The following is a 24,194-nucleotide window of genomic DNA, read 5'->3' on the forward strand; positions in this document are numbered from 1 at the left end:
TCTCAAAAATAAATAAGCATAAAAAATTAAAAAAAAAATTTACTGGGGCACCTGGATGGCTCAGTTAAGCTTCTGACTTTGGCTGAGGTCACGATCTCACGGTTCATGGGATTGAGCTCCGCATCAGGCTGTGTGCTGACAGCTCAGAACCTGGAGCCTGCTTTGGATTCTGTGTCTTCCTCCCTCTCTGCTCCTCCCCCACTCGTGCTCTAGGTCTCTCAAAACATAAACAAACATTTAAAAAAATTTACTGACAAACTTTTTAAAACTTTTCTCAAAATGTATCAGCAGTTTGGTTTTTCTGTTGCTCTATGTTCGTTCTAATGCTTAGAATTGTGAGAATTTCTTTTCTGTCCAATCTTCTAGGTAAGCGATTGTATGATGGGTCTATTTTGTATGTATCTCATTATTTTACTGATGATACTGAGCACTTCCCCCATGTTTAATATTTGGAGTTTCTCCTTTGCAAAGAAACTGTTCAGGTCTTTAGCCAATTTTTCTTTTGCCCTTTTTCTTATTGGCCTGTACATGTTACTTAATATTCTACATACTAGTTTGGTGTCAATTATGTGTTGTCATTTTCTAATATTTTCTCTGTATAGAGACTTTGATAAATATAAATTCTTACTGTTCTTGTAGTTGAATTTATGGTTTATGCTTTACTGTCTTAAGAAATCCTCCCCACCTCAAGGTCATGAAGGTACTCTCTTTTAAGAGTTACATAGCTTCATCTTTCATGTTTAGGCCTGTTGTTGCACCCAGAATTGATTTTAGTGAATGGTGTGAAACAGGATCAAATTTCACTTTTTCCTTATGTGTAGACAACTATTCCATTATCCTTTCGCCACTGATCTTCCATGCCCCCTCTATTATTAGTGAGCATGTAATTATACATCAGTTCCTAGGCCAGAGTCTTTTTCATTTTCAAAACCACTCTATGAGGATAGAATTAGCTCCATTTTGCAGATGAAACTAAACTCTGAAAGGTTAAATAGCTTGCCTCTCTATTCAGAGAACTAAGGGACAGAACCAGAATTTGAGCCAATACAAATTGGCTTGATTTTCATATATCAAAATACAGGAAGTTTTTAGTGTTCCAAGGAGTCTAAAACTCATTACAAGTCTAACCCCTTCTATCTTGCTATTAAATATTGAAATATGACTGACTTGTTCATTTTTCTTCTCTCCAAGTGATGGGTAAAGAAGGAAGTATTTGTATTCTAAGTGCATTTGAGAAAGCATATAAAATTAAGTATTTATTTTATAGAACCATGAAAACAAAGGAAAAGAGCTTTATTTCCTAGGTTGCTTTTCCCCCAGGGACTTTATAGGTGACAAGTAGGAAAGATATTTAATTCAGCAATAGACCAGTTTTATTTAAAGCAAGCAAATAAATTCTCCCTTTGAGGTATTCTTTTTTTTTTCTTTTTAATTTTTAACGTTTATTTATTTTTGAGACAGAGAGAGACAGAGCATGAACAGGGGAGGGGCAGAGAGAGAGGAAGACACAGAATCTGAAGCAGGCTCCAGGCTCTGAGCTGTCAGCACAGCCCCGATGCGGGGCTCGAACTCACGGACCGTGAGATCATGACCTGAGCCAAAGTTGGACGCTTAACCGACAAAGCCACCCAGGCGCCCCGAGGTAGATATTCTTAAGCCCCAAAATATACATTTGCTGGGTATTCTAGTCCCCTTGTGTTGAAAAGAATTGGAATTTAGTGTCTATGTTTAAACTAAATTAACAGGATTAAAGTAGAATATTAATCTATTCTAAGCCCTTGACTTACTAAAGCTAACAATCTAGGTTTTTAAGCTTACTAATATCATCATATAACAAAAATACTATTTTTTAAAAGCTCATCACTGGGCACCTGGGTGGCTCAGTTGCTTGAGCATCCAACTTCGGCTCAGGCCATGATCTCATGGTTCGTGAGTTCGAGCCCCATGTTGGGCTCTGCATGGACAGCCCAGAGACTGCCCATCTCCCTCTCTCTCTGCCCCATTCCCGCTGATGCATGCACACACATTCTCTCTCAAAAATACATATTTTTAAAAAATAATAAAAATTTAAAAAATTAAAAAGCTCATCACATACTGAAGTATAGCAGTGAAATTAGAGGACATCTAGAATTTGCTTTAAAACATCTCAGCAAAGGGGAAAAAGAATATTGAAAATATTGCAGCAAAATCTTCTATTACATATGGGTGATGGGTATATTACATATGGGTGATGAGTATATATATATATATACAGGAGTTTACTGTTCTACTTTTGTGTCTTTTTTTTTTTTTTTTTTGAGAGAGAGAGAGAGAGAGAGACAGACAGACAGCAGGGGAGAGGAGCAGAGGGAAAAAGGGAGAGAATCTTAAGCAGTCTCCATGCCCAGTGCAGAGCCCGACAGGGATTGATCCCACAACCCTGGGATCACGACCTAAGCCGAAATCAAGAGCCGGATGCTCAACTGACCGAGCCACTCCAGCACCCCTTTTGTGTCTTTTTTATATGTGATATACCCTAATATTTTCCACTCTTTTCCTTTAAAAGCAAAGCTGGTTGTAACCTATTAAAATTGCTTTCATGGGCCAGTATTGGGAACCATGGTCTGTAATCCATGGTCTCTAATACTTCCTTGTATGTTTCTTTTAACTATACTAAACTATTTTTGCTGTTGCCTATACATTTCTTTTCCTTTTCCCATTTGTTGTACCCTCTATCTAGATTTGTCTACAATTTATGCAATTCTACCCAGTCTTTACCAGACTTTAATAAGATACCTTCTCCAAAAAGCCTTTTCTTTCCCCGCCAAAAGAATGGTTTCCATTTTTGTGCTACAGAAGTATTTATATACAGCTTAACAGCATTATCAACATTTCACTTGTTACTACCTGAAAAAATGCTGGGCAACCCTGAACTTAATTAGTAATCAGGATTAATAATTGACATACTAAGGTCTAACAGTAGAAAACAATTTATTTAATAAAAAACTTCAAGTAATTTTTAAGGAACATGTGAGGTGAGGTAGAAGCAACAATTTTAACACATTTAACATTCATTAAAAAAAAAAATACAACCTTGAGAGAGATATCCTCCCACAGAAGATGGACACAGTAAAGTTAAAATTGATCACCATTTACTTAACTTAAGAATTTTGAGGCAATTATTTTACAAAAATATCTTTATTCCCAAGGAAAAAAAAAAAAAGAGAGAGAGAGAGAAAACTGAGTAGTGTCTCAAAACAAAGGGTCATATGAACAATAGGTGAAAATAAACTTTTTATCATCAATTCAGCAAACAAAACTTCTCAAAAGAATTATTTTCTTTTATATCAAAATCTACTGAAAATAACAAGTGGGAGATTAAGGGGCAATCAGAAATTAGGGAGAAATAATAAATTTATAATTAATAGTTTAAAAGACTAGATTTAAAGTAAAAATATACCTTATACCAAAAAGCAATAGTCAGGGGAAAAATCCTGCAAAATGGTCTTTGGATCAGAGATCTCAAAACACAGAAAAGAATCACACCTGTGTCCTCATCATCATAAGGCTGTGCTTAGGTAATAAAAACAAATAATTTTCTTTCCCTAATCTCTTAAAGAATGAGCAAAATATGATAAAAACCTATAAAATCAAATTAGTATTGAAATTTTAGACTTAAAGTTTCTCAGATCCTAGAGTTAATCCATCAATAAAGCTGGTAAAAATTTGTCAAACTCTTTCTAGGTCACACAAAAACATACTTATAGTACGTATAAACATACTTTTCAGTTTTGGGTACACTTATACTGAAACAATACTGTGTTAAATTCTGCATAGTGATAGAACTTTATGTTTAAAAGATTATACCAAAAAAAAAAAAAAAACCAAAAAACTGGAACTCTGAGCAGAGTACATTTTACATTATTTCATATCCTTGGGATAAAAGTGATCTTCATAGTCTAACCAGACACTTTTCACAGCATATCCAAATTACAAATAACAGGTAATATTTAGAGAAGATCACTATGCCAGTAAAAGAAAAGCAAGGAAAACAGTGCTTTATCTTCTTTGAAAACCACCTAATACATGACAAAGACTTTCATGTTCCTCTGATGGAAGATCCATGATGTAAAATAAATTAAGGAAGATATACTTAACACAAAATGGCATTGCAGGAAGACATTTATGACATTATTCAACATTTTGTAATTTGGTTTAAAGAACTGCTAAAAAAATTTTATGGCATTCTATGGATAATAATGTACGTAAGCAATAAGGTTTATATATCATAGCCTAAGACCTTCATATAATTTTTTAAAAGATGATTTATCTTAATAACCCATAATATGACTAGGAATAATTCTCCATTTTTTAATTCTTTTAATTTAATTTTTCCACACGAGAGCACGAGCAGGGGAGGGGCAAAAAGAGGGGACTGACTCAGAGCTCAGTCTCACAGATTGGATCTCATAATCGTGAGATCATGAACTAAGTCAAAATCAAGAGTCCAGATGCTTAACTGACTGAGCCATGCAGGCACCCCTTTTTGTTTATATTAATGTTTTGTTCCAGATTAAAGAAAAATAATTATAAATTATTGTGAGAGGATCCAGAAGGGGTAACCACTTTTCCTAGATGTGTTCTAAGAAACATGCATTCTGCTCCTAGGGCAGCAGATCAAGTCCCTTTTCTTCCCTTTCTCCCTTCACAAATCATCCTTCTCCATCACCTTCATTATTTCAGTTTTTGCTTAAAATTACTTCCTGTGACAGGGCACCTGGGTGGCTCAGTTAAGTGTCCAAACCTGATCTGAACTCAGGTCTTGATCTCAGGGTTGTGAGTTCAAGCCTCATGTTGGAGTCCACACTGGGCATGGAGCCTACTTAAAAAAATAATAATGATAAAGTAAAATAAAATAGGGGTGCCTGGGTGGCTCAGTCAGTTAAGCCTCTGATTCATGGTTTCAGCTCAGGTTACGATCTCACCATTTGTGAGTTTGAACATCACAATGGGCTCCGTTGGGCTCTGTGTGCATGGACAGTGCGGACCCTACTTGGGATTCTTTCTCTCTGTCTCTGCACCCTCCCTGCTCCCTCTCTCTGTCTCTCTCTCAAAATAAATAAACAATAAAATAAAATAAAATAAAATAAAATAAAATAAAATAAAATAAAATAAAATAATAAAATAAAATAAAAAATAAAAATAAAAATAAAATAATAAATTAAAGTAAAATAAAATAACTTCCTGACAATTGTTTTCTCTCTTTCCTTTGTAAAATCAGGTCTTTGAAATATGCCCATAGAAAACACAGGACACTAAGTTTTAATTATACAAGTACATAAAATACTCACAAAGCACAAATGTGACCATATGCAAAACAAAAAGGATATTAATTTTTCTGAGTTTAGATGATGAAGTAACTTCCCCAAAGGAGGATAGCGGTTTAGTGAGGGTACACATCCCAGAAGAATCAGTTTATGTTTGGCTCTGGTTATAGCAACATTAAGACGTCGCCAATCTCTCAGGAGTTCACCAAGCTGAAAGAAATAATTTTCAATTTATTTGAGTTTTCTTATATATTTAAGTTTGTTATAGCAAAGAACAGTTTGTTGTGAACTATTTTCCTACTTTAAGCATATAGTGCAGAAAAGATTCACAAACACATTTAAAATTCTATAGGCAGTTGGAAAAACTTGTTCACAACACCAACTTACAAATATTTTATCTTGGGTGCAATATCCTAGCTATAATTTAAGGAACTGAAGCTAAATCCACTCATTATAACATTGTTGGTTACAGCAATAAAAACGTGTAATAGCAGAAGACTCAGAGGAATGATTAAACTGACTGGGTAGCTTCGTCGGTTAAGGATCCAACTTCAGCTCAGGTCATGATCTTGTGGTTCGTAAGTTCAAGCCCTGCATCTGGCTGTCTGCTTTTTCCACAGTGGCTACACCAGTTTGCATTCCTACCAACAGTGCATGAGGGTTCCTTTTTCCCCACATTCTCACCAACACCTGTTGTTCCTTGTGTTTTTGATTTTAGCCATTCTGACAGGTGTGAGGTGATAACTCATTGTGATTTTGATTTTGATTTCCTTGATAATTAATGTTCTTTTCATGTGTCTATTGGCCATCTGCATGTCTTTGGAGAAATGTCTATTCCTGTTTTCTGCCCATTTTTTAGTTGGATTGGTTTTTTTGGTGTTGAGTTGTATACAATTTGGGTTTTTTTTGGTAACCTATAATTCCTTTATGCAAACAGATATGAATCAGTATTCATATTTCCTTTTTTTTACACAGAAGGTAATGTATATACTCTAATGGACTTTCCTTTGTTCACTTAAAAAATAGCTTACAGATCTTTCCATGTCGATACACAGAAAGAGACTTCATTCTGTTCTTACAGTTGCATAGTTTCTTATTGTATATAAGTGTCATGGTTTGTGTGTATGTGTATATCTATCAAAATATCTATCTATATAGATATATGTATATGTTTTCATGTATATGTGTTTTTAGTGTTTATTTTTGAGAGAGGGAGAGAGAGACAGCATGAGTAGGGGAGGGGCAGAGAGAGGGGGCAGACAGAGGATCCGAATCAGTCTCTGTACTCACCAGAATGGAAGTTCCTCAAAAAATTAAAAATAGAATTACCATATGATCCAGTAATTTCACTACTTACTAGGTATTTAACCAAAGAATACAAAAACACTAATTTGTATGTACCCTAATGATTAAGCATTATTTACAACAGCCAAATTATGGAAACAGCCCAAGTACCCACTGATAGATCAATGGATTGGTATATATACATACGGAATACTTGTGAGCCATAAAAAAGAAAGAAATCTTGCCATTTGCAACAGCATGGATGGATCTACAGGGTCTAATGCCAAGTGAAATAAGTCACAGAAAGACAAATACTATATTATTTCACTCATATGTGGAATTTAAGAAACAAAACAAATGTACAAAGAAAAAAGACAAACAAAAAACCAGACTGTTAACTCTTAAAAAACAAACTGGTGGTTACCAGAGGGGAGGTGGGTAGAGGGATATATGAAATAGGTAAAGGGAAGTAGGAGTACATGATCACCATGGGCACTGAGTAATGTATAGAATTGTTGAATCACTGTATCACAAATGTGAAACTAATATAACACTGTATGTTAACTATACTGAAATTAAAATTAAAAAATAAAAAACAGGGGCACTTGGGTGGCTCAGTTGGTTGAGCATCTGATTTCAGCTTGGGTCCATGATCTCATGGTTCATGGGTCCAAGCTCCATATCAGGCTCTGTGCTCACACTGTGGAGCTTGTTTGGGATTCTCTGTCTCTGCCCTTCCCCAACCACCACACATATGCATGCATGCTCTCTATCTCTCTCTCAAAATAAATAAACAAACATTAAAAAAAAATTCTGATTATCTGTAAAGGTGAGAACTGAGTGGAAGAGGAACTGGTAGAAAGGAGACTTTTTACTACATATATTTTTAGAACCTTATGAAGGTATCTCATATAATCTAGAAACAGGAATCAAAAAGAGGTAAAAATGCAAAAAACAAAACAAAACAAACAAACAAACCCTGGAATTATATATAAAATCAAGAGTATATCGAAGGATGCCTCTATGTTTAAAATGCCCCAAACACAACAGCCAAAAGATGGAAGCAACCCAAATATTCACTGATGGATGAGCAGACAAACAAAAGGTGCCCTTTCCATGCAATGCAATATTATTCAGCCTTAAAAAGGAACAAACTTCTGACATACTACACAGTGGATGAACCTCGAAAATACCACGCCGAATGAAACAAGCCAAGTACAAAAGGACAAATACTGTACAAGTCCACTTAAATGAGGTGACTATGGCAGTCAAATTCAGAGACAGAAAGCAGAATGACGGTTACCAGAGACTGGAGGGACAAAGAATTGGAAGGTTGTTATTCATGGGTATAGAGTTTCAATTTCTCAAAATGAAAAAGTTCTGGAGATCTGTTGCAAAACACTATGAATAAACTTAACACCACTGAACTGTATATTGAAAAATGGTGATGATTTAAAATTTTACATTACATTTTTACCACAACCTAAAAAAAAGAAAAGAAAAAAATGTCCCAAACAAATCAGAAGAAAATACAATGAACTCACAGGTCCATCTTTATTACTTCTAACAAAAGTTACTAGAATGATACTTTTGTCTCTTCCTTGGTATTTGTCTACGGTGTTAACTTCGACCATTCCAATAGAAGAATGGGACAATAAATCATTGATGATCTTTAACTGCTGCCTGTATGGTGCAATAATACCAATATCAGAGGGTTTACATCCAGCCTAAACAGAAAAAAAACACAACGAAAATGAAAATCCTGATTTCTGTTAAAGCTTTACTAAACTTGTTAAATGTGTGCCCAATTAATGTTTATAACAGATCCTCTTGTTGCAAGGAGTAAATACAATTGCTAAATTTGCTCTAAATCTATATCTGTATTTCCTGAGATTAAATAATTTCCTCAGGGCGCCTGAGTGGTTCAGTCGGTTAAAGGATCCAACTTCGGCTCAGGTCATGATCTCACAGTTCATGTGAGTTTGAGCCCCACATTGGGTTCTGTGCTGACAGCTCAGAGCCTGGAGGCTGCTTCAGATTCTGTCTCCCTCTTTCCCTGCCTCACCCCTGCTTGTGCTCTGTGTCTCTTAAAAATGAATAAACATTAAACAAAATTTTTAAGTAATTTCCTCAAACATGGCTCCCTTGATTTTTATTGATTCATGGCAGTATAATGGTTTGCATGCCACTACAACAGTGCTGCCATTTAAAAAAAAAGTACAAAAAATACATTACACCCTGCTATCCCTTACATTGAAGTTTCCAATCCCCAACCATACTGATCATACTGACTACAACCCTACATGACACAATCATAATTATCTGATGTTACAAAAAATTAACCTAAATGGAAACCCAAATTACCATTATAAAAAATTATATCCTAGATAGTTTTCTCAAAACAGAACAAAAGCAATCAGGCTGCATCTTAATGAACAAGGATTAACGTTAATTCTTACGTTCCTTGCATTCTAACATTATACTGCATTTCACTTTAATATTAATTAGCCCTCAAAATTAAAATTTAAATTACCTTAATAAACACTGAGGTCAGGAAAACTATTAGTTTGGCTTCTGTTATATTGCTCACACCACCCTTTTCAACTTGTTCTGGTGCTGGAACCTAAAAAGAAAAATAGGTTAAGAGTACTGTCAGTACACAGGTAGCCATAGAGACTAAACAACCAGCTGTGGAGACCAGTGAAAAATATTGTCATTTTAAAAACTGAAGGTAAAAGATGGGGTGCTCGGGTAGCTCAGTTGGTTAAGCACCCAACTCTTGATTTCAGCTCAGGTCATGATGCCAGGGGTCCTGGGATTGAGACTTGTGCTCAGCATGGAGCCTGTTTGGGATTCTCTCTCCCTCTCCCCCTCTCCCCCACTCACTCTAGCTCTCTAAAAAAAATTAAAAATAAAAGTTGAAGGTAAAAGAATAAAAATGAATGACATTAGCCACTTTCAGAAAGTCACCCAGAGGCAGCCCATCTTAAACATCCTACAGTTCAGATTAAAATCTCTGTGAAAGTTGACCACACATTGGGCTTCACATAACTTCCTTTGTTATCTCCCAGTTTATAAGCATCAGAAGCTAGAAAAGATAAGTAACTTGCCCAAGACTTCACAATAAATCATAGCACTAGGATTCAAACCTAGATCTGACCCTAATATCTGTTCTCTTTCCATATTCTTGTTGCCTTTTTTTACTTTTATAATTTACTTATTTTTAAATTTACATCCAAATTAGTTAGCATATAGTGCAATAATGATTTCAGTAGATTCCTTAGTGCCCTTACCCATTTAGCCCATCCCTCCTCCCACAACCCCTCCAACAACCCTGTTTCTTCTCTATATTTAAGACTCTCTTATGTTTTGTCCCCCTCCCTGTTTTTATATTCTTTTTGCTTCCCTTCTCTTATGTTCATCTGTTTTGTATCTTACAGTCCTCATATGGGTGAAGTCATATGATATTTGCCTTTCTCCAACTGACTAATTTCGCTTTGCATAATACCCTCTAGTTCCATTCACGTAGTGGCAAATGGCAAGAGTTCATTCTTTCTGATTGCCGAGTAACACTCCATTGTATATAGATATACACCACATCTTCTTTATCCATTCATGAGATGACGGACATTTGGGCTTTTTCCACACTTTGGCTATTGTTGATAGTGCTGCTATAAACATTGGGGTGTGCATGCTCCTTTGAAACAGCGTACCTGCATCTCTTGGATAAATACCTAGTAGTGCAATTGCTGGGTTGTAGGGTAGTTCTATTTTTAATTTTTTGAGGAACCTCCATACTGTTTTCCAGAGTGGCAGCACCAGCTTGCATTCCCACCAGCAATGCAAAAGAGATCCTCTTTCTCCGCATCCTCGCATCTGTTGTTGCCTGAGTTGTTAATGTTAGCCATTCTGACAGGGGTGAGGGGATATCTCACTGTGGTTTTGATTTGTATTTTCCTGATGATGAGTGATGTGGAGCATTTTCTCATGTGTCAGCTGGCCATCTGGATGTCTTCTTTGGAGAAGTGTCTATTCATGTATTTTGCCCATTTCTTCACTGGATTATTTGTGTTTTGGGGTGTTGCGTTTGGTAAGTTCTTTATAGATTTTGGATACTAACCCTTTATTGGATAATGTTATTTGTAAATATCTTCTCCCATTCCGTCACTTGCCTTTTAGTTTTGCTGATTGTTTCCCTCGCTGTGTAGGAGCTTTTTATTTTGATGAGGTCCCAGTAGTTCATTTTTGCTTTTGTTTCCCTTGCCTCGGGAGACGTGCTGAGTAAGAAGTTGCTGCGGCCGAGGTCAAAGAGGTTTTTGCCTGAATTTTCCTCTAGGATTTTGATGGCTTCCAGTCTTACATTTAGGTCTTTCATCCTTTTTTGAGTTTATTTTTGTGTATGGTATAACAAAGTGGTCCAGGTTCATTTTTCTGCATATCATTGTCTAGTTTTCCCAGTACCATTTGCTGGAGACCGTCTTTATTCCATTGGATATTCTTTCCTGCTTTGTCAAAGATTAGTTGGCCATACATTTATGGGTGCATTTCTGGGTTCTCTATTCTGTTCCATTGATCTGAGTGTCTATTTTTGTGCCATCTTGTTGCCTTTTATACAAATAATGAAGCCCATAGTTCCCCAGGTTATACCATCCCCGGTAAAACTCTCCAAGGACTATTTTGTTCCTACATAATTCTTAAGTAATCTTGATGATGATGTTGATTATACATTATTATTATTATTATTATTATTATTAATTACAGTAGGCCCCATTGCCCAACATGGGGCTTGAACTTAGGACCCTGAGATCAAAAGTCACATGCTCAGGGCACCTGGGTGGCTTAGTCAGTTGATCATCCAACTTCAGCTCAGGTCATGATCTCATGGTTCCTCAGTTTGAGCTCCTCATGGGGCTCACTGCTGTCAGTACAGAGCCTACTTTGGATCCTCTGTCTCCTTCTCTCTCTGCCCCTCCCTGACTTGTACTCTCTCTCTCAAAAGTAAATAAATCTTTAAAAAAAAAAAAAAAAGAAGAGTTACATGCTGTGCTGACTAAGTCAGCCAGGCACCCAAATCTTGATTATTTTTTACTTATTTTTTTGCATTTTTTTAAAAGTTTATTTGAGAGAGAGAGAGAGAGAGAAGAAAGCATGCATACACATGGGGGGAGAGGCAGAGAGAGAGGGAAGAGAGAGAATTCTGCACTGACAATGTACAGCCCGATGCTGGACTCAAACCCACAAACCATGAGATCATGACCTGAGGTAAAATCGGATGCTTAATGGACTGAGAGACCCAAATGCCCCAATCTTGATTATTTTTAATACATTTTATTTGGATTCTTGATGCTAAGAAAGAAAAAAACTGAGTAGCAAAAACAAAAAATGATTGGTGAGGAAAATAATTGTAAATTATAACTAAAAAATTGGAATTGAGGTTTCTAAATGTAATCATTTGTGAAATCAGTTTACTGAAAAAATTTCCCAGAGCCCACTTGCCCCTATTTATTACTCCTTGAACCTGAAATGTTAAGGGCAATATCCAAGAGAATGAAAATTCCATCATGGCACACAGGGTGGGGTCTTATTTTTATTCTTATTAAAAAAAAAAAAAAATTTTTTTAATGTTTATTTCTTTTTCAGAGAGAGAGAGAGAGAGAGAGAGAGAGAGAGAGCGCGCACGAACAGGGGAGGAGCAGAGAGAGAGGGAGACACAGAATCTGAAACAGGCTCCAGGCTCTGAGCTGTCAGCACAGAGCCTGATGTGGGGCTCGAATTCACAAACCGTGAGATGACCCGAGCCAAAGCCAGACGCTCAACTGACTGAGCCACCCAGGCGCCCCTCTTACTTACTTAACTTACGTACTTATTTTTAAAGTAAACTCTATGCCCAATGTGGGGCTCAAACTCATGATCCTGAGATCAAGGGTTGCATGCTCTACAGACTGAGACAGCCAGGCTCCCTTGCAAGAGGGGCCCTATTTTTAACAAAGCTGACTCCATTGATCATAATAACAAAAGATGTAATTATTTTATACTATATGCATACATACAATTGATAACTATTCTTATCTGAAGTCATATAAAGACTTCCAAATCAAGTGCTGAGAAGCACTATATAAAACACACTATTGAAGTACAAGGTTAAAACTTTTTCTTAGTCCCTAGAAGTAAGAATCAAGTCATTTAAAGTCCTTGTGAAGATTTTTGTTTAATGACAAGTTTGTAAAGAGGTCTTTATGTGCATATGTGGAGGCAAGAGGTGGTATTTGGGAAATATCTGTACTGTCAAGCTCAATTTTGGTGTGAAGCCAAAACTCCTCTAAAAAAATAAAATCTCCATTTGTAAACCCAGCCCTTTGATAACATCAATGCCAATTTCTTTTCTAAGAAATGTAATTATACACTTGAGTTCACTTTCTTTTCTTTTTTCTTTCTTTTTTTTTTTTTTTTTTGGTTAACTTTCTAGCTTTCCTACTTTAAAAGTCAATTTTGACATCTATTAATTCTCAGAATAAAGTGCCTTCCAAAGATACTGGGTCAATAGAAAGAAGATTCTTTTGTGTTGAAATAAAAGAAATACACTAGTTTTAACTGGTAAGTTCTATTAAAGCATTCACTATTAAAAACTCAAGAATTTAAAATTTTTTTTTTTTCAATGTTTTTTATTTATTTTTGGGACAGAGAGAGACAGAGCATGAACGGGGGAGGGGCAGAGAGAGAGGGAGACACAGAATCGGAAACAGGCTCCAGGCTCCGAGCCATCAGCCCAGAGCCTGACGCGGGGCTCGAACTCACGGACCGCGAGATCGTGACCTGGCTGAAGTCGGACGCTTAACCGACTGCGCCACCCAGGCGCCCCAAAAACTCAAGAATTTAAATAACAAGACTTGAGGTGCCTGGGTGGCTCTGTCAGGTAAGCGTCATACTTCAGCTCAGGTCATGATCTTACAGCTCATGGGTTTAAGCCCTGTATCAGGGTCTGTGCGGACAGCTCAGAGCCTGGAGCCTGCTTTCCATTCTGTGTCTCCCTCTCTCTCTGTCCCTCCCCCCACTGATTCTCTGTTTCTCTCAAAAATACATAAAACGTTAAAAACAGTTTTTTAATGTTATAAACAAACAAACAAACAAACAAACAATAGGACAAAAGGAGAAAAACCAAAGAAAATACTTAGATTTTGTTGTTGTTTTTACCTTATCTGTATTAAGAAAACAAACAGGATTGTTTGGCTCAAATACTCCAATCATCCAAGGATTTTCAGAATAATCAGCATAAAATTCCAGTTCCAGCTTTACAGCTTTAAAGTTAGGTAGGTTTATCACTGCATTGGCCACTTTGTCTGATCCACACTCCAGCTTTCCTTCATATGTCAGTTTATTACTTAAGGACATAATTTTACTAAGGGAATTACAAAAATAATTTTAGTTCTGGTAGATGAAAACGAACATAAAAATCACTCATAGCTGACACTCTTAGAAATACCTGTTCATTCTGTACTGCACAGTTAATTGTACAACAGCATTCTTATTCTGTTCCAGCCTCTTGAATAAGCTTTCACTCATGCCAAGAGCTCTGTCAACAAATCAAATTCAGGCTTATCAGTATACTGAAATGGTTCCTTAGGAAGAATCTAATTTAAAATTAAAATGTCAATGTCTGCTTACCTTGCTTCATGGTTTAGCACCAAGGGAGGAAGCTGCTGATGATCCCCCACCAACACAAATCTTTGCGAAAAAAAAAGTGGCCCTAGGCAGACTGGTTGGCTAATTTGAGAGGCTTCATCCACAATACAAAAATCAAAAGTTTTACGAGAAAATATTGGATGGTTTATTCCCATACACGTTGTTGCAACTATACACTAAAAACAAAGAAAATAGATCAGTTATCTAATATATATAAGAAACATAACTTGCTTTTCCCATTTTTTAAATTAAAGGCTCAAAAAGAAGATTTTTGTCCCAAACAACAGGAATCCCGCAATATTATTTAATTCTGAAACATTTACAGTATGCAAGAAAAATTTAATTTTTTACTACAAATTGAAAAATCAAGTAAATTTTCTGGACACTATAACAGTGCTCAAATTGGGATATTTCCCCACGAAAATCTGAAACATTCAAGAGGCAGTAAGTTCATTTTTTTAAAGTTTTTATTTATTTAGTTAAGTAATCTCTACACCCAATGTGGGGGCTCTAACTCACAACTCAGAGATCAAGAGTCGCATGCTCTTCCAACTGAGCCAGGCAGGCACCCTGATAATTTTTTTAAATGTGAACCAGGAGTTCACTTCTGGGAAGCTGGAGTACTTTTCCTCCCTCCTCCCACAAAGCACACAACTAAAAATTCTAAAACATTATATATAAAACAAACATAAGGACTCTGAAAGGTGGAGTAAAGGTAGACCAGTTGGACACCTTGGGACCCAAGGAACAGCACAGAAGTTTGTTCCCTGGATTTTCTTTTGGCCTCACATATCCCAGCTTTGGAGCTGAAGAAGCTAGTGACCCAGGAGCGCCAATGGGTGCAGACAAAAAAACCTCAAACAAAAGCCAAAGGAACAGGAAAGACAAAGCCTTGTATGCAGAAAACTCGTATACAGCCACTCACTCTATCCTAGCCAAATACCACAGAAAACACTGTGATCTTACATAACCCCCACCGATGCCACCAAAGGCACCCCAATATCCTACTGAGGTAGTAACAGAGAAGCCAAGCAGGGAGCCAGGACTTTCATCCCTGCTAGTTGATAATAAGCGCTCACCATAAAATGTCAGTGGAGACCATGTGGGGAACCTAGACATCCACCCCATCCAGCAGGAACGAGGAGCCCCCACCCCATGTGTTAATAGAGGCTGAATGGCAACCTGCATTTCAGCTCTCACCTGGCAGCAATGAGGTGGCATACACTCCTGCCCTATCAGAGTAGTGTCAGAGGAAAGTCAGCTTAAACAGAAGTTTTAAATAATATAATATAAAAGTGTTCTGGTTTCATCAAAACTAGGAAATCTAGGAAAATCTCAAACTGAATGAAAAAAAGACAGTTAATAGATGCCAACTCCAAGGATGAAACAGATGTTAGAATTGTATAACAAAGATTTTTTTAATTTTTTAATGTTTTTTTATTTTTATTTTTTATGTTTATTTATTTTTGAGAGTGAGAGAGACAGAGCACAAGCAGGGGAGGGGGAGAGAGAGAGGGAGACACAGAATCTGAAGCAGGCTCCAGGCTCTGAGCTATCAGCGCGAAGCCCTACACAGGGCTCAAACCTGGAACCGTAAGATCATGACCTGCACCGAAACCTGACACTTAACCAACTGAGTCACCCAGGTGCTCCAAAAGTTTCTTTTTTTAAGTTTATTTTTAAATTTTTTAGTAATCTCTACACCCAATGTGGGGCTTGAAATCACGACCCTAACCAAGATCAAGAGTATATGACAAAGATTTTAAAGCAGCCATGATAAAAATGTTTCCCTGAAAAGCTATGAACATACTTGAATCAAATAAAAAAATACAAAGTCTCAACAAAGAAAAAGAAGATGAAAGCAAAAGCAAATGGAAATTTTAGAACTAAAAACACAATAACTGAAATTTTAAAATCATGGGGCACCTGGGGCTCAGTCGGTTAAGCGTCTGACTTTTGATTTCAGCACAGGTCACGATCTCATGGTTCTTCAGTTCAAGCCCAATATAGGGCTTCAAGCAGCCTATGTGGCGCCTGCTTGGAATTCTCTCTCTCTCTCCCCATCTCTCTCTGTCCCTTCCCTGCTCACTCTCTCTCTCTCTCAAACTAAATAAACTTTAAAAATATTTAAAAATCATGGAATAGACTCAATAGCAGGGGACAGGGGAAAAATACAGTGAACCAAGAGACAGAAAAACAGAAATTATACAGGTCAAATAACAGAAAGAAAACAGACTGAGGGAAAAAAAATGACTCTAGTGGAACTATCAAAAAATCCAACATTTGTGTCTTCACAGTCCTACAGGGAGAAAATAAAAAGGAAAGAGCTGAAAAAGCACTAGAAGAAATCATGGCTGAAAAAGCAATCCTGTCTGAAAATGTCCCAAGTTACTAAGGAACAGTCACGAGGAGCTGAAAAACGCTTTAAACGAAATGCAAAACAAAATGGAAACCACGACGGCTCGGATTGAAGAGGCAGAGGAGAGAATAGGTGAACTAGAAGATAAAGTTATGGAAAAAGAGGAAGCTGAGAAAAAGAGAGATAAAAAAATCCAGGAGTATGAGGGGAAAGTTAGAGAACTAAGTGATACACTAAAAAGAAATAATATACGCATAATTGGTATCCCAGAGGAGGAAGAGAGAGGGAAAGGTGCTGAAGGGGTACTTGAAGAAATTATAGCTGAGAACTTCCCTGAACTGGGGAAGGAAAAAGGCAGTGAAATCCAAGAGGCACAGAGAACTCCCTTCAGACGTAACTTGAATCGATCTTCTGCACGACATATCATAGTGAAACTGGCAAAATACAAGGATAAAGAGAAAATTCTGAAAGCAGCAAGGGATAAACGTACCCTCACATATAAAGGGAGACCTATAAGACTCGTGACTGATCTCTCTTTTGAAACTTGGCAGGCCAGAAAGGACTGGCACGAGATCTTCAGTGTGCTAAACAGAAAAAATATGCAGCCGAGAATCCTTTATCCAGCAAGTCTGTCATTTAGAATAGAAGGAAAGATAAAGGTCTTCCCAAACAAACAAAAACTGAAGGAATTTGTCACCACTAAACCAGCCCTACAAGAGATCCTAAGGGGGATCCTGTGAGACAAAGTACCAGAGACATCACTACAAGCATAAAACATACAGACATCACAATGACTCCAAACCCGTATCTTTCTATAATAACACTGAATGTAAATGGATTAAATGCGCCAACCAAAAGACATAGGGTATCAGAATGGATAAAAAAACAAGATCCATCTATTTGCTGTCTACAAGAGACTCATTTTAGATCTGAGGACACCTTTAGATTGAGAGTGAGGGGATGGAGAACTATTTATCATGCTACTGGAAGCCAAAAGAAAGCTGGAGTAGCCATACTTATATCAGACAAACTAGACTTTAAATTAAAGGCTGTAACAAGAGATGAAGAAGGGCATTATATAATAATTACAGGGTCTATCCATCAGGAAGAGCTAACAATTATAAATGTCTATGCGCCGAATACCGGAGCCCCCAAATATATAAAACAATTACTCATAAACATAAGCAACCTTATTGATAAGAATGTGGTCATTGCAGGGGACTTTAACACCCCACTTACAGAAATGGATAGATCATCTAGACACACAGTCAGTAAAGAAACAAGGGCCCTGAATGATACATTGGATCAGATGGACTTGGCAGATATATTTAGAACTCTGCATCCCAAAGCAACAGAATATACTTTCTTCTCGAGTGCACATGGAACATTCTCCAAGATAGATCATATACTGGGTCACAAAACAGCCCTTCATAAGTTTACAAGAATTGAAATTATACCATGCATACTTTCAGACCACAATGCTATGAAGCTTGAAATCAACCACAGGAAAAAGTCTGGAAAACCTCCAAAAGCATGGAGGTTAAAGAACACGCTACTAAAGAATGAGTGGGTCAACCAGGCAATTAGAGAAGAAATTAAAAAATATATGGAAACAAACGAAAATGATAATACAACAATCCAGACGCTTTGGGATGCAGCGAAGGCAGTCCTGAGAGGAAAATACATTGCAATCCAGGCCTATCTCAAGAAACAAGAAAAATCCCAAATACAAAATCAAACAGCACACCTAAAGGAAATAGAAGCAGAACAGCAAAGGCAGCCTAAACCCAGCAGAAGAAGAGAAATAATAAAGATCAGAGCAGAAATAAACAATATAGAATCTAAAAAAACTGTAGAGCAGATCAACGAAACCAAGAGTTGGTTTTTTGAAAAAATGAACAAAATTGACAAACCTCTAGCCAGGCTTCTCAAAAAGAAAAGGGAGATGACCCAAATAGATAAAAACATGAATGAAAATGGAATTATTACAACCAATCCCTCAGAGATACAAACAATTATCAGGGAATACTATGAAAAATTATATGCCAACAAATTGGACAACCTGGAAGAAATGGACAAATTCCTAAACACCCACACTCTTCCAAAACTCATCAGGACGAAATAGAAAGCTTGAACAGACCCATAGCCAGCGAAGAAATTGAATCGGTTATCAAAAATCTCCCAACAAATAAGAGTCCAGGACCAGATGGCTTCCCAGGGGAGTTCTACCAGACATTTAAAGCAGAGATAATACCTATGCTTCTCAAGCTATTGCAAGAAATAGAAAGGGAAGGAAAACTTCCAGACTCATTCTATGAAGCCAGTATTACTTTGATTCCTAAACCAGACAGAGACCCAGTAAAAAAAGAGAACTACAGGGGCGCCTGGGTGGCGCAGTCGGTTAAGCGTCCGACTTCAGCCAGGTCACGATCTCGCGGTCCGTGAGTTCGAGCCCCGCGTCAGGCTCTGGGCTGATGGCTCAGAGCCTGGAGCCTGTTTCCGATTCTGTGTCTCCCTCTCTCTCTGCCCCTCCCCAGTTCATGCTCTGTCTCTCTCTGTCCCAAAAATAAAAAAAAAATAAAAAAAAATAAAAAAAAAAAAAACGTTGAAAAAAAAAAAAGAGAACTACAGGTCAATATCCCTGATGAATATGGATGCAAAAATTCTCAATAAGATACTAGCAAATCGAATTCAACAGCATATAAAAAGAATTATCCACCACGATCAAGTGGGATTCATTCCTGTGATGCAGGGCTGGTTCAACATGCGCAAATCAATCAACGTGATACATCACATTAATAAAAAAAAAGAGAAGAACCATATGATCCTGTCAATCGATGCAGAAAAGGCCTTTGACAAAATCCAGCACCCTTTCTTAATAAAAACCCTTGAGAAAGTCGGGATAGAAGGAACATACTTACACATCATCAAAGCCATTTATGAAAAGCCCACAGCTAACATCATCCTCAATGGGGAAAAACTGAGAGCTTTTTCCCTGAGATCAGGAACACGACAGGGATGCCCACTCTCACCGCTGTTGTTTAACATAGTGTTGGAAGTTCTAGCATCAGCAATCAGACAACAAAAGGAAATCAAAGGCATCAAAATTGGCAAAGATGAAGTCAAGCTTTCGCTTTTTGCAGATGACATGATATTATACATGGAAAATCCGATAGACTCCACCAAAAGTCTGCTAGAACTGATACATGAATTCAGCAAAGTTGCAGGATACAAAATCAATGTACAGAAATCAGTTGCATTCTTATACACTAACAATGAAGCAACAGAAAGACAAATAAAGAAACTGATCCCATTCACAATTGCACCAAGAAGCATAAAATACCTAGGAATAAATCTAACCAAAGATGTAAAAGGTCTGTATGCTGAAAACTATAGAAAGCTTATGAAGGTAATTGAAGAAGATATAAAGAAATGGAAAGACATTCCCTGCTCATGGATTGGAAGAATAAATATTGTCAAAATGTCAATACTACCCAAAGCTATCTACACATTCAATGCAATCCCAATCAAAATTGCACCAGCATTCTTCTCGAAACTAGAACAAGCAATCCTAAAATTCATATGGAACCACAAAAGGCCCCGAATAGCCAAAGTCATTTTGAAGAAGAAGACCAAAGCAGGAGGCATCACAATCCCAGACTTTAGCCTCCACTACAAAGCTGTAATCATCAAGACAGCATGGTATTGGCACAAAAACAGACACATAGACCAATGGAATAGAATAGAAACCCCAGAACTAGACCCACAAACGTATGGCCAACTCATCTTTGATAAAGCAGGAAAGAACATCCAATGGAAAAAAGACAGTCTCTTTAACAAATGGTGCTGGGAGAACTGGACAGCAACATGCAGAAGAATGAAACTAGACCACTTTCTCACACCATTCACAAAAATAAACTCAAAATGGATAAAGGACCTGAATGTGAGACAGGAAACCATCAAAACCCTAGAGGAGAAAGCAGGAAAAGACCTCTCTGACCTCAGCCGTAGCAATCTCTTACTCAACACATCCCCAAAGGCAAGGGAATTAAAAGCAAAAATGAATTACTGGGACCTTATGAAGATAAAAAGCTTCTGCACAGCAAAGGAAACAACCAACACAACTAAAAGGCAACCAACGGAATGGGAAAAGATATTTGCAAATGACATATCGGACAAAGGGCTAGTATCCAAAATCTATAAAGAGCTCACCAAACTCCACACCCGAAAAACAAATAACCCAGTGAAGAAATGGGCAGAAAACATGAATAGACACTTCTCTAAAGAAGACATCCGGATGGCCAACAGGCACATGAAAAGATGTTCAACGTCGCTCCTTATCAGGGAAATACAAATCAAAACCACACTCAGATATCACCTCACACCAGTCAGAGTGGCCAAAATGAACAAATCAGGAGACTATAGATGCTGGAGAGGATGTGGAGAAATGGAACCCTCTTGCACTGTTGGTGGGAATGCAAATTGGTGCAGCCGCTCTGGAAAGCAGTGTGGAGGTCCCTCAGAAAATTAAAAATAGACCTACCCTATGACCCAGCAATAGCACTGCTAGGAATTTACCCAAGGGATACAGGAGTACTGATGCATAGGGGCACTTGTACCCCAATGTTTATAGCAGCACTCTCAACAATAGCCAAATGATGGAAAGAGCCTAAATGTCCATCAACTGATGAATGGATAAAGAAATTGTGGTTTATATACACAATGGAATACTACGTGGCAATGAGAAAAAATGAAATATGGCCTTTTGTAGCAACGTGGATGGAACTGGAGAATGTGATGCTAAGTGAAATAAGCCATGCAGAGAAAGACAGATACCATATGGTTTCACTCTTATGTGGATCCTGAGAAACAACAGAAACCCATGGGGGAGGGGAAGGAAAAAAAAAAAAAAAAAGAGGTTAGAGTGGGAGAGAGCCAAAGCATAAGAGACTGTTAAAAACTGAGAACAAACTGAGGGTTGATGGGGGGTGGGAGGGAGGGGAGGGTGGGTGATGGGTATTGAGGAGGGCACCTTTTGGGATGAGCACTGGGTGTTGTATGGAAACCAATTTGACAATAAACTTCATATATTGAAAAAAAAAAAAAAAAAGAAAATGTCCCAAGTTTGACAAGAGACATTAAATCTATATTAAATCTATAGATTCAATAAGCTGCGAAAACTTCAAACGTGATAAATAGAAAAGAAAAAACACTACAATACACACCATTATTAAAATTCTAAAAACTAAAAGAAAAAAATCTGGAAAGGAGTCCAAGAAAATAACAACTTGCTATAGGGGAAAATATTCTAATTCAAATGTCAGCATATTTCTCATTAGAAATTACAGAATACTTAAAAAAAAAAAATCATGGAATCCTTAAAAAAGTGGTAGAATATTTTTCCTGTACTAAAAGAAAACAAATTATTTACCCAGAATCCTATAAGTAACAAAATAATCCTTCAGGGATGAAGACATTCTCGCAAGGAAGGAAAACTAAGAGAATTTGTTGCCAATAGACCCACTACCCTAAAAGAATGGATAAAGGAAGATCTTTAAACAGAAAGGAAATAATAAAAGAATGGAAATTTGGAGGGAACATCAGGAGAGAAGAACATAGTAAACAAAAATACAAATAAATACAATAGGTTTTTCATTTCTTCCAAATTATGTTTCATGGTTGAAGCAAAAATTAGAACACAGTCTGACACAGTCTATGTAGGAGGAATATTTAAGACAATCATAAACAGGAGAAGATAAGGGACATAAATGGAAGTAAGGTTTCAAACCTCACTAGCACTAGTAAAATGACATAATCAATGGACTGACTATACGTTATGTATATATAATGCAATGCTTAGATCAACAGAGCATCCACTAAAAGCTATTCAAAGTGATACACACAAAAACACTATAGAGAAATCAAAATAGAATTCTAAAAAGTGTTCAAGTAACCCATAAGGCAGGAAAAACAAAACCGAATCAAAAAAGAGAGAGAAGCACCCAGCTGGCTCAGTCAGTAGAGTGTGTGACTCTTAATTTCCGGGTTATGAGTTCAAGCCCCATGTTGGACAAAAGGATTACTTAAAAACAAAAACAGAAACAAAAACAAACCACTAAACATACAACTACCAAATGATCCAGAAATTGTACTCCTGGGCATTTATCCAATAGACTTAGGTTCACACAAAACCCTGTACGTGATTATCTCCAGCAGTTTTATTCGTAATAGCCAAAAACTATCCAGATGTTTTCAGTGATTGAATGGTTAAACAAACTGTGGTACATCCATACAATGGAACAATACTCCCCAGTAAAAAAACCCAACTATTGACACACTCAACAATCTGAATCTCCAGGGCATTAGACTAAGTGAAAAACACCAACCCCAGAAGATTACATATTATACGATCTCATTTATATAACATCTTGAAATGACAAAATTGTAGAAATGGAGAACAGACAAGTGGTTATTAGGGGTTAAGGAGGGGGTGGGGCAAAAAAGAAGTGGGTGTAGTTGTAAAAGTGCAACACAAGTAATCCTTGTGGTAAAGGAGCTATTCTGAAGGAGCTATTCTGTATCCAGACAGTATCAATGTCAATATCCTAGTTCTTTACTAGTTTTGTAAAATGGTGCCATTGAGCAAAGGATATACATGATGTCTATTATTTCTTACTACTGCATGCAAATCTATAGTTATCTCAAATACTAAGTTTAATTTTTAAAAAGTCAATCAGATATACATCTTAGCCACTTCAAAATTTTTTAATAACTGCTATAGACATTTGACAAAGGACTTGAAGGAACAGCCTATTACATTTACTTTAAGAGATTTTTTTTTTCAGACAAAAATATCAGTTAATTCCAGAGGGGCACCTGGCTGGCTCAGTAAATAAAGCATGTGACTCTTGATCATGGGGGTTGAGTTTGAGCCCCATCTTAGGGGTGGAGATTACTTAAAAATAAAATCTTAAAAAAAAACCAAAAAACAAAAACACTTCCCAGAAAAATATATACAAAACATTAAATAATAAAATAAAAACTAGGTTCTATACCTATAACAAGTCTGTTCATGTACCATTGCTTTGAATTTGAACTTGCTAAAAAATCCCGATTATTAGTAATATAATAACATGTAATATAATAATGTGTTTGGTGTTCCTCTGGGTTTCTGGCACAGAGCTCCTAAAACCCTTGGAATTTCCTGAGTGCAAGGGGTGAGAGGAATATCTTTTGTTATTCATAATAAATCCCTTTCAACCACACCTCAGTTTATGCTAATGAGATGGGAGTTGGTTGCCAGAGGAACAAACCTAGAGATTAAAGAGTCAAAACTGTCAGCTCCACCCCCTCCCCTCTACCTCAGGGAAGGGGAGAGGGGTGGGGATTGAGCTAATCACCAACCACCAGTGATTTAATCAATCATGCCTACATGATGGAATCTTCATAAAAACCCTAAACAAAGGGGTTTGAAGAGCTTTTGGTTTGATGAACACCTGGTGCTGGGAAGGTGGTTCATCTGCAGAGGGCATAGAGCTCCATGCCCCTCTCCACATTCCTTACCC

General features: G+C 37.1%; 1 protein-coding gene across 3 annotated transcripts in view; it reads right to left on the reverse strand.

Moving 5' to 3' along the window:
- Positions 1-2,953: 2,953 nt before the first annotated feature.
- Positions 2,954-24,194, reverse strand: part of DNA2 (DNA replication helicase/nuclease 2) — a 57,254-nt gene continuing 36,013 nt past the window's right edge. For 2 of the 3 annotated variants that reach the window (XM_049645139.1, XM_049645140.1), the window contains 6 exons: positions 14,253-14,446; positions 14,071-14,160; positions 13,782-13,986; positions 9,124-9,213; positions 8,135-8,317; positions 5,229-5,516 (listed from right to left, as the gene is read on the reverse strand). In XM_049645139.1, coding sequence (XP_049501096.1) covers positions 5,295-5,516; positions 8,135-8,317; positions 9,124-9,213; positions 13,782-13,986; positions 14,071-14,160; positions 14,253-14,446 — 984 coding nt within the window. In that variant the 3' untranslated portion in view covers positions 5,229-5,294. Of the gene's footprint in view, positions 4,108-5,228; positions 5,517-8,134; positions 8,318-9,123; positions 9,214-13,781; positions 13,987-14,070; positions 14,161-14,252; positions 14,447-24,194 lie in introns of those variants that run through there. The other variant, XM_049645141.1, reaches the window with a different exon arrangement.

The sequence above is a fragment of the Panthera uncia genome, chromosome D2 (genome assembly GCF_023721935.1).
Source record: "Panthera uncia isolate 11264 chromosome D2, Puncia_PCG_1.0, whole genome shotgun sequence".
Classification (NCBI taxonomy): Eukaryota; Metazoa; Chordata; class Mammalia; order Carnivora; family Felidae; genus Panthera; species Panthera uncia.